At 42.5% G+C, this 12,298-nt stretch overlaps 1 protein-coding gene across 2 annotated transcripts in view; it reads right to left on the minus strand.

The window, feature by feature from the left end:
- cacna1ia (calcium voltage-gated channel subunit alpha1 Ia) overlaps nt 1-12,298 on the minus strand; it is an 856,996-nt gene that overhangs the window by 678,716 nt on the left and 165,982 nt on the right. For both annotated transcript variants that reach the window (XM_051935123.1, XM_051935122.1), the window contains exon 2: nt 452-705. In XM_051935123.1, coding sequence (XP_051791083.1) covers nt 452-684 — 233 coding nt within the window. In that variant the 5' untranslated portion in view covers nt 685-705. The remainder of the gene's footprint in view (nt 1-451; nt 706-12,298) is intronic.

The following is a 12,298-nucleotide window of genomic DNA, read 5'->3' on the forward strand; positions in this document are numbered from 1 at the left end:
CTTTGGAACAATAACACTCAGTGTATTTCACAAGGATTAATGAAATTAAAGACTGCTCTTTTCTAGGAAAGTAACATCAAATAGAAATAGTGATTTTAGTATAGTTGGCAAGATAGATAAATATTAAACAGATAGTAATTTTAATATAGATAGATAGATAGATAGATAGATAGATAGATAGATAGATAGATAGATAGATAGATAGATAGATAGATAGATAGATAGATAGATAGATAGATAGATAGATAGATAGATAGATAGATAGATAGATAGATGAACTGCATATACATTTCTTTTATTACTCTTCTCTGACAAGCTATTTTAGCAAATCTGGGTTTAACCAACCTAATACACACTACGGGCCATTACTTCAGTTCAAATCATATCTAGAAAAAGTCAATTTTCCACAAGATTAGCAGAGACCACAAAGGGTCCGGCTTTGAAAGGATATGGGTTACAGACCATTCGAATGCACCAGTTCCGTGGACACGTGGTTTGCTTAAGGCAGAAAAATACAACAGCTGCCAGCTCAGGATTTGGGATTTCTACACCCTGGGAGGTGCTGGGATCATCAGGGCCTGGCTCCTCCTCCTCACCGTCAGTCTGGGCGGGGCCAGAATCCTCACAAGGCCCCACCCCTGCTGTGTGCTGCCGGAATATCCGGGTGGCCTCCTCTGTCATCATGGCACCATCAGTGTGGGGAGCCTGAAAAGGAAAAAAGAATTTTCATTGAAAAAAATAAAACATATGATGCAAAGACATGCTCAGGCCAAAACAATAGATAACCTGGCCATTGATCGTCTTTTGTCAACATATTGAAGGACATATAAACACAATTGGGAAGAGAACACAGTGACATCCTGGAGCTCACATCCAAAAGAAAGTAAGCTGGAGAAGCAAATACTATTGGATAAGAATCAGTTGAAGGAAAGTCCTTTTTTCAGAACCATTTAAAAACATTTCACTAGTTTTTGTTAATATTTTTTCATTTTTCCTGTTGGGCAATTTTAATGTTATGTTTTTGACGTGACTTTGGTGCCATTACAGGATTTTCATTGTAATTGTCACCATTTTGTGGTATTTCATTATAGCTATGGCTTTACTGTTTATGGTAATGATGCCTATGGCTGGTCATGTTGGTGTGGCATGTGATGTTATGTGGGCTTGGCTTGTGACATTTTCACTCCACCATTATAAAAGATAGGAATACTTGGCATCCAATCTTTTGGATAAAATCAAAGAACAGCAGATCTGTATCACTAGGGTAGTTAAGGTTATGTTTCCTTATGTGACGTTTCCTGTGATTTTCCTTCGTAGTCTTCATCAGAGGTAGTTGGTGATGCACACCCATGACACCAGCCATGCACTGTGATAGGCCCAGTGACTCACTCCAGGTTTGATTTTTGTCTTCAGTCGTAGGAGCGGGATTGGTGTGCATGACATCTGACAACCAATGAATGCTGATCAGGAAGTACAATGCATAGAATGCAGAGACAAGGAATAAGGAACACAGGTGTTTTGGACCTCACATTAGCAAGAGAAGCCTGTCTGTCTGATGTCTCATATTTTACATAACACGACAGAATAGAAAAAAAGGAATACAAGAGCAGAGACTGCAGCTGAATTTGCCATAGCTATTGCCCTTCATACAGCATGGGCTCCGTCAGGCTGTCACAAAAAAGGGCAAGCAGTCGCTAAATTTGACATGGCCAGCAATTTTCAATAATTTGAATTGACATGGTCTGGAAATGAAATCAGAAACTGCTGTCACTGATTTGGCAAATCTGACGTACCCCATGACTAAAAGTCATGTAATGAAACATTAGCTTTAGGGAATGGCCTTCTTTATTTATTTATTTTTTGAGTACAGACTTCATCTGACATTTTTAGGTTTCGACTTTAGAATTTTTGATTTCCTCGCTTTTGATCATCTTCTGTTTTTTTACCAAAATGTTTTTTTCTGTCTCCTGATAATCCTTCGGTTTGTCCTGCCAGTTTCTCTCCTGACCATAATAACATGCCTCTTTTTGAGCCACGGCACGTTAATACATTCAACAAATCTACCTACTATTTTGTTTCACAATCTCCTGGATGATGGACTACCTGACCACCACTCTGCAGTTTGTGAGGCTCAGGGACTGTGTGTCAAAAATGGTGGTGTGTAATACTGGAGCACCTCAGGGGACTGTCCTGTCATCCTTCCTCTTCACCCTCTACACAACAGACTTTCAACACAGTACCAGAGTATGCCATCTGCAGAAATTCTCAGATGACTCATCCATCGCAGGCTGCATTAATAATGGAGACAAGTCTGAGTACAGGAAGGTCGTGGTTATGGTGCAGGGACAACAGCCTGCAAGTTAACTTCAGCAAGACAAAAGAGCTGGGGGTGGACTTTCAACGTACCAAGGAGCATTCTGAAACCCGTCCCCATTCAGGTAGAGGATGTGGAAGTGGCGCAGAGCTACCAGTATCGGGGGCTTCATATGAACAACAAACTGGACTGGTCTGACAATACAGTGGTGCTGTACAAGATGGACTGGAACAGACTGGACTTGCTAATGGGTCTCAGGTCTTTTGATGTGTGCATCAAGCTGCCTGAGATGTTCTACATGTTCACAGTAGTCACTGTGGTGTTCTTTGCTGCAGTCTCCTGGGGAAGCAACCTGAGCACAAATCAAGCACAATGCTGTAACAAACTTTCCAGGAAAGCCTGTGCCTTCATAGGGTTAACTCTGAACACACTGGAAACTGTAGCGGAAAAGAAGATGGTGGCAAAATTGGATCCCATCATGAAAAATCCCCTCCAGATGGCGCTCTATTGGAGGACTTCTAGCCACAGGCCCATTCCTCCACTATGTGTTACGAAGCACCTCTGGGGGTCTTTTTTGCCCACTACTATCAGGCTATTCAGTGCTTTCACCTGATGTACTTGTTAAATTTATTTATTTATTTATCCATTGATGATTGATTGATTGGCTGTATTACTTGTCCTGTGAGTCTGTATCCTTGTTTTTTATATTTCTGCTACTGTATACATCTGAATTTCAACATGGGATTAATAAGGTTTATCTAATCTAATATTCTAATATTCATTTTATGTTTCTACAATAATGCTCAAAGCAGACATGACCGTCACAGGCATCAGAGAGCAATTTGTCTCACAGTGTGAGAGGTGGTAGTGATCCTCTGATAGGGGCGCAGTAAGAATACCCACAGGGTTGTCAGGGACCTGTAGTGCGGAAGGGCAACCCTCTCAGGGTCTCTGGGTGCCGCTGTGAAGACTGGATATCTCTGTTATGGGGAACTTCCAAATGACCCTGAAGTACTTTCTTTATTAGGCAATGTCATAGCACTGGAAGAATTCCCAGGCCCAGTATGAAACAGGACACCTCAGTTACATCAGGGTCAGAATTGGGAGAAGGTGGATGAGGCTCACAGAGTGAACGGAGATAGAGGAGCCTTTACTTCCAGTTACAGTGCATCCGGAAAGTGTTCACAGCGCATCCCAATTTTCCACATTTTGTTATGTTACAACCTTATTCCAAAATGGATTAAATTCATTTTTCTCCTCAGAATTCTACACACAACACCCCATAATGACAATGTGAAAAAAGGTTACTTGAGGTTTTTGCAAATTTATTAAAAATAAAAAAATTGAGAAAGCACATGTACATAAGTATTCACAGCCTTTGCCATGAAGCTCATAATTGAGCTCAGGTGCATCCTGTTTCCCCTGATCATCCTTGAGATGTTTCTGCAGCTTCATTGGAGTCCACCTGTGGTAAATTCAGTTGACTGGACATGATTTGGAAAGGCACACACCTGTCTATATAAGGTCCCACAGTTGACAATTCATGTCAGAGCAAAAACCAAGCATGAAGTCAAAGGAATTGTCTGTAGACCTCCAAGACAGGATTGTCTCAAGGCACAAATCTGGGGAAGGTTGCAGAAAAATTTCTGCTGCTTTGAAGGTCCCAATGAGCACAGTGGCCTCCATCATCCGTAAGTGGGAGAAGTTCGAAACCACCAGGACTCTTCTTAAAGCTGGCCGGCTATCTAAACTGAGCGATCAGGGGAGAAGGGCCTTAGTCAGGGAGGTGACCAAGAATCCGATGGTCACTCTGTCAGAGCTCCAGAGGTCCTCTGTGGAGAGAGGAGAACCTTCCAGAAGGACAACCATCTCTGCAGTAATCCACCAATCAGGCCTTTATGGTAGAGTGGCCAGACAGAAGCCACTCCTTAGTAAAAGGCACATGGCAGCCCGCCTGGAGTTTGCCAAAAGGCACCTGAAGGACTCTCAGACCATGAGAAAGAAAATTCTCTGGTCTGATGAGACAAAGATTGAACTCTTTGGTGTGAATGCCAGGTGTCATGTTTGGAGGAAACCAGGCACCGTTCATCACCAGGCCAATACCATCCCTAAAGTGAAGCATGGTGGTGGCAGCATCATGCTGTGGGGATGTTTTTCAGTGGCAGGGACTGGGAGACTAGTCAGGATAAAGGGAAAGATGACTGCAGCAATGTACAGAGACATCCTGGATGAAAACCTGCTCCAGAGCGCTCTTGACCTCAGACTGGGGCGACAGTTCATCTTTCAGCAGGACAACGACCCTAAGCACACAGCCAAGATATCAAAGGAGTGGCTTCAGGACAACTATGTGAATGTCCTTGAGTGGCCCAGCCAGAGCCCAGACTTGAATCCGATTGAACATCTCTGGAGAGATCTTAAAATGGCTGTGCACCGACGCTTCCCATCCAACCTGATGGAGCTTGAGAGGTGCTGCAAAGAGGAATGGGCGAAACTGGCCAAGGATAGGTGTGCCAAGCTTGTGGCATCATATTCAACAGGACTTGAGGCTGGAATTGCTGCCAAAGGTGCATCGACAAAGTATTGAGCAAAGGCTGTGAATACTTATGTACATGGGATTGCTCAGTTTTTTTATTTTTAATAAATTTGCAAAAACCTCAAGTAAACTTTTTTCACGTTGTCATTATGGGGTGTTGTGTGTAGAAGTCTGAGGAAAAAAATGAATTTAATCCATTTTGGAATAAGGCTGTAACATAACAAAAAGTGGAAAAAGTGATGCACTGTGAATACTTTCTGGATACACTGTATATTATGTTGATAGATAGATAGATAGATAGATAGATAGATAGATAGATAGATAGATAGATAGATAGATAGATAGATAGATAGATAGATAGATAGATAGATAGATAGATAGATAGATAGATAGATAGATAGATAGATAGATAGATAGATAGAATATTATGTGCTGCCATCTTTTGTAATGGCAGAGAGAAAATCTTACAGGCCTTGTAGGAGAAAGTGTTTTTATAACACTTTGAACTTTTAGGTTAACAAGGTTTTTTCTAACTGTGTTAAGTAAGCAACTATTTTCCCAAAGGGATGAAACTGGCTTAGTGTTATCCTTGAAAGAAGGCCATAAGATTACCAGTATAACAAAGGCACTTTACTCTGACTTTTTTCTATCTGGTTTAATGAATGCAGAGGCTTCTTTAGGGACAAGCCTGTGTCCTGAAGTCTCGGCACCTTTAATACAGTATATTGCATTGTTAAGTTTAGACCATCCTACTATACCTTTTAAGAAAACTGGCTCACCTAAAGATTTGCACGCTATCAGCTATATGCTACAGTTGCTCTTGTATATTCATAACTTTTAAAGGTTGTCAGAACAAAGAATTGTTAGCACATCTGCATATAGAGTACAAGAACAACATGTTGCATGGTATTCCCCTTAAATGTCTTTGTTAAAATAAATTCCTTATATACTTGCTGGAGTACTGAAAGCCAGGAATCAAGAGGAATCTGGGTAGATAGATAGATAGATAGATAGATAGATAGATAGATAGATAGATAGATAGATAGATAGATAGATAGATAGATAGATAGATAGATAGATAGATAGATAGATAGATACTGTAGTGTTATGTAGAAACCACCCCTGAATGGAATGCCAGTCGATCTGCAGGTAGAGGCCCTCACATATTTCCAGACTGTGCCAGTCAATCCATTAGGCAACCTAGGTGGCTGCATAAGGCGGCCACAACCGAGGGGTGTCATTTATGAATTTTAAGAGGTGTGCACTCTGCACCTAAATCGTCCATGCAATACACACCGAGGGGCGCTGTTTTGGTACTTATAGGGGTGCAAGTTCCCCTCTCCTGTGTAGGGCTCTATGTGGGCTTTGACTGGCACTATTACCAGATTGAGCCATTTTAGAAATCAATAATCAATCAGGCCTACACATCGTTGGCATGCAGTGGAGAAAACCTTTTTACTCTCAGAAAAACTCATGCAGACACAAGAAGACCATGCGGACCCCAAATACAGACATTAGGCCGGGAGGTGTCTATAGCAGCTGTGACACAGCAGCACTAGTCACCATAATTTAGATGCGTTTTGTGATGTTTGGATCATTCATGTTAAAATTAAGTTAAACTACAGTATTTAAACATATATAAATAATGTGGCTAATCCTGTACTCCTAATTCACCCCGTGACTCCTTAGTGTAAATATTACAATTTGCAGTAAGCAGGTGACCATTATATCAAATTAACTGCTTATTATCCTCATCGCAGATTTGAGAATAACTGTTCATGGTGACCCGTGGTGACCTAATGATGCACAGGTGCATGGAGGGACTCAAACATGAAAGGTGCAACCTTAGTTATAACAGGAGAAATTATTCATTTAACAGTGGCAGAGCTTTTCTTATTTAAACAGATATATTTGTTATTACAATGCCTTGTTGGCTTTCATGTTTCTAATAGTTTTAAATGCTCACGCACAACACTACGGTGTCTTTTCATATAAATGGAGGAAATGAACATATCCGTATTTTTAAATAATAATAATAATGCATTTTATTTATAGGGGCACTTTACATTAGCAGTAAATCTCAAAGTGCAACATAAAAAGATTAAACAAAAGCAATTTGCAAAAGCAAATCAATAGTGAGGGTTCAATCTACAATTTTTATAGTCATTTCCTGTCCAATAAATCATCATTTCTGATTGAAAAGAACATTGAATCCTGACGGTGGTGTCATTCTGCTGTGCACCAGTAAAACTCAAGCTGCATTCCCCTAATCCTCGAGACAATGATCCGTCACAAAAGAACTCTCGATTGCAGGTTGCGTGTCTCCCGCCCTGTTTCCAGATGGCTGTACTGTCACCCGGCCTGCAGTCTGTGGTGACCTTGTGTTTAACTGCACTCACGCTGATGACTTCTGAAGGCAGTTCCGTGTGTAATGGGGCACAATTTCCTTTCACTTGTCTTTGCGTCCATTTTCGGAACCTAATTCTGAGTTTGGACTCTGCTGGGTTGGTATCTCGTCTAGTAGGCATGTGCATACATGTGCCAATTGATTGACAGGTATCCTTTTTAATATTGTGTGTGTTGAACTGGCTTCTCATTCACTGAACTCGTGCCTGAGTGTGGACTTTGCCAGCCTGCCTACTCAATTCCGTGGATATAGTGTATTCATGAATGTGATCTGTACTGGAATAGAATCCCATCTAGTTGATGTGTGTATGAATGTACCCTGTGGTTGACTGGCATCTCATCTATTGGATGTGTTCACAAGCCTGCTATTGCTGGACTGGCATATCAACGGATATATTATATATATATATATATATATATATATATATATATATATATATATATATATATATATATATATATATATATATATATATACTATCAAAGTGAAGGTTTGTGATACGGTTTGCATATTTGTAGTTGGAGATCCACAAAGAGAGAGAATGAATCACATATTATAAAGTAGTTTTTATTCCTCAGCTTTCAGCTCCTGCCACCCTCCTAACCCGACCTCATTACCCCCAAGCATGCACACACTCACATCCATCCATCCATCCATCCATCCATCCATTCATTATCCACCACTTATCCGAGGTCGGGTCACAGGATCAGCAGCCTAAACAGGGAAGCCCAGACTTCCCTCTCTCCGGTCACCTCCTCCAGCTCCTCTGGGAAGACCCTGAGGCGTTCCAAGGCCAGTCGGGAGATATAATCCCTCCAGCGTGTCCTGCGTTTCCTGGGTATGCCCTGTGGCCTTCTCCCAGTGGGGCATGCCCGGAACACCTTCCCAGGGAGGCGTCCGGGGGGCATCCTAACCAGATGCCCGAACCACCTCAACTGACTCCTCTCAATGCGGATGTGCAGCGACTCTACTCCGAGTCTCTCCTCTCTCTATCTCTAAGGGAAAGTCCAGTCACCCTGCGGAGAAAACTCATTTCAGCCGCTTGTATCCGCGATCTTGCTCTTTCGGTCACTACCCAAAGCTTGTGGCCATAGGTGAGGGTAGGAACGTAGATCAATTGATAAATCAACAGCCTCACCTTTTGGCTCAGCTCTCTCTTCACCACGATGGACTGTTGCAGAGCCCGCATTATTGCGGATGCCGCACCGATCCGTCTGTCAACCTCCCGCTCCATTCTTCCCTCAATCGTGAACAAGACCCTGAGATACTTGAACTCCTCCACTTGAGGCAGTACTGTGCTCCCAACCCGAAGAGAGCATTCCACCTTTTTCCGGCTGAGAACCATGGCCTTGGATTTAGAGTTGCTGACTCTCATCCCCGCTGCTTCTCACTCGGCTGCGAACTGCTCCAGTGAGAGCTGGAGGTCACTGTCCAATGAAGCCAACAGAACCACGTCATCTGCAAATAACAGAGACGAGATTCTGAGGTCACCGAAGAAGACCCCTCTGCTCCTTGGCTGCGCCTAGAAATTCTGTCCATATAACTTATGAACAGAATAAGTATATCTATATATATATATATATATATACAGTAATCCCTCCTCCATCGCGGGGGTTGTGTTCTGGAGCCACCCGCGACATAAGAAAATCCGCGAAGTAGAAACCATATGTTTATATGGTTATTTTTATATTGTCATGCTTGGGTCACGGATTTGCGCAGAAACACAGGAGGTTGTAGAGAGACAGGAACATTATTCAAACACTGCAAACAAACATTTGTCTCTTTTTCAAAAGTTTAAACTGTGCTCCATGACAAGACAGAGATGACAGTTCCGTCTCACAATTAAAAGAATGCAAACATATCTTCCTCTTCAAAGGAGTGCCCGTCAGGAGCATATAAAGTCACAGAGATAGAGAAAAGCAAACAAATCAATAGGGCTGTTTGGCTTAAGTATGCGAAGCACCGCGGCACAAAGCTGTTGAAGGCGGCAGCTCACACCCCCTCCGTCAGGAGCAGAGAGAGAGAGAGAGAGAGACAGAGTTTGTTTTTCAGTCAAAAATCAATACGTGCCCTTCGAGCTTTTAAGTATGCGAAGCACCGTGCAGCATGTCGTTTCAGGAAGCAGCTGCACAAAAGATAGCAACGTGAAGATAATCTTTCAGCATTTTTAGATGAGCGTCCGTATCATCTAGGTGTGCGAACAGCCCCCCTGCTCAATCCCCCGACGTCAGGATCAGAGAAAGTCAGCGCAAGAGAGACAGAGAAAAGTAAGTTGGGTAGCTTCTCAGCCATCTGCCAATAGCGTCCCTTGTATGAAATCAACTGGGCAAACCAACTGAGGAAGCATGTACCAGAAATTAAAAGACCTATTGTCCGCAGAAATCCGCGAACCAGCAAAAAATCTGCGATATATATTTAAATATGCTTACATATAAAATCCGCGATGGAGTGAAGCCGCGAAAGGCGAAGCGCGATATAGCGAGGGATTACTGTATATATATATATATATATATATATATATATATATATATATATATATTATATAAAAATATCACTTTATATATATATATATATATATATATATATATATATATATATATATATATATATCTACTCTAAAATACATATCTATCTATTATATAAAAAAATCTTGGGTCAAGATGTGATCATCTCGGAGAGACACTTTGAAGTTCTGCAAGACAAGGAAGTGAGACAAAAGGACAGATGCTGTACAGGCTTTTAAATGATCAACGCACAGCGCGACAAGCAGAACACGCAGCTCGGCGGCAGCAGCAGCAGCAAGACAGCAGCTGATCTGACCGCATCTCCTTAGCGTGCATTCAGCTCGCCCCCTTCACAGCACGAGTGGCAGAGATGCGACGTGGCCAGTGCGAAGCGTGCCTCTGAGGGGGAGTGGGAGAGCAAAGCGAGTAGGGGGCAAAGCCTACTAGTATATATATATATTTTGAAGGAAACCAGGGCCTCAGCGATCCTCAACCCCCAAACACGAACACACTGAGTCCCGGGTTCAAATAATGGAAGGTTTATTCAATTCACCTCCACAAAGTATCACAAGCACACAATATATAGGCGTTCTCTCCACACAATACCTCTCTTCTTCTTACCACCGCACTGCCCTCCTCCAGTTGAATGTTGCCTTCCCTCCTCCCTGCTCTGTCTCGCCTGGACAAGGGACAGTGGTCCCTTTTATTGAGGACCAAGGAGTACTTCTGCTGCCAGGGCGACTGCCCGATGGAAGTACTTTAGGGTCATGCGGAAGTCCTACTGTAGGGTATGCATCTCCCTGCACCCCCCCTTTGCGGCACCCAGGGATCCCAGCAGGACTGTATTGGTGGACTACACTTCCCAGCATGCCCTACTGGTTCCATACTGGGCACCCATATCTAGTCTGCTGCTATCTAGCGTCCTGAGGGAATAAAGAGTCCCCAATGATGTCTTATTGTGTTTAGCTGTCTGTCCATGTTCTCCAGCCATCACTTCAGGGTCTGGCTCCGTCCTCTCTCATGGTTAGGATGTCAATCTGTCTGTTTGGAGCCTCCCATCTGGGTAAGGAACCATCCCTTCCTCTGGTCAGGATGCCCGACAAACCCCTGTAGCACTGTAGCATTTACAATATTATATATATATATATATATATATATATATATATGCATGAGTCTGCCCTGTGCCTGACTGGCATGCCATCCAGCCTGAGCATAGACTGTGCTGGACTGCCATTTCTTCCAATGGATATACTGTATGCATAAGAGTGCCCTGTACTGGAATGCAATCCCATCCAGTGGGTATGATCATAAATTTGTCCTGTGCTGGGCTGGCATCTCAGCCATGTGTGTGTGTGCAAAAGGATGAATTGGACTAGGCTAGCATATTAACTTTTGGGTGTGTTAAGTTTGCTGTCAGTGGACTGACATATCATCTAGTGCCTCTAGAGCAAAACAACACTTGCCGCAGAATAGGAGATCAATAATTAGCTTCGTCTGGTTAGTCACTCTAAGTGCAAAAGACGCCTCCTACAGGGCAGCCGGGCTTCTTATAGCTCACAAACTGGAAGGGGCGGAGCTAAGTGCATTCACTGGGCGGTCCTTCAGTGCTGCAGGGAGAGAATGTTAGCAACAGCGCCCTCTCTCACCCCGGCGGGTTATCACATACCTAGATTGAGCCCATGAGGAGATCCTCAGAAGCGTAGTGTTAGAAAACCAGTGCCTCAGTTGCCACAGACTCCTGGAACTGCTGTGCTGCTTTTCAGGCAGTCTGCTCTCCTCTTTAAATTACCAAAGTGGTGAGAAAGAGACAAAATAATTCATCCCTTCTATTTTATGCCTAAAAATAGTAACTATAGAAGATGGTGCTGAGGATATTGAGGAGCGAGGCTCACAAAGCGGGATGCAGGTGTTTGCTTCGGCACTAATGTAAGAAGCTGGGAAACTGATCAGAACAACTGGTCATCACAGCGGCATTTCATTTTTAAGAAGTCCAAGAGAAAACAGTTTTAAAAATCTCTTAGACGGTATTAGGTAGAACATCGACCAGCTCCTTCTGTCTAAAAGCAAATAATTTAAATGACACCCATATTAATTATTTCAACCTCAAGAAAGAAGAAAATGCAAAAAGATCGACATCAGGATTGGGCCATACAGACCCAGAAATTCATCATGAGACACGTCTTGCAAAAGAGACAACATGACCTTTAAAATACGACGGGTTATTGTATGAAATCAAGTGACTTTTCTTTTCTTTTCTATTTTTTGCAAAGGAAGCCTCAGACATGAGTACAAAAGCAGTAACTGAAATCAATTTTTCTCCGAGCGAGAATAATAAATCAAGCAGGCTTGTCGTTTTGTATTCTTACTTATTGCAAATTCTGCTTTTGACAGGGAGCGAATCATTTGGTACGAGCCTGTATGTGTGTTAATACCATTCGGAGCTTGTATACACTTGCCCAAATCATTATTATGCAAATTAAATGTGAATTTCAGATTATCGACCTGGCACATTTGGTTCTTGGATATCTATTCTACGAAAT

This window comes from Erpetoichthys calabaricus, chromosome 12, assembly GCF_900747795.2.
Source record: "Erpetoichthys calabaricus chromosome 12, fErpCal1.3, whole genome shotgun sequence".
Lineage (NCBI taxonomy): Eukaryota > Metazoa > Chordata > Cladistia > Polypteriformes > Polypteridae > Erpetoichthys > Erpetoichthys calabaricus.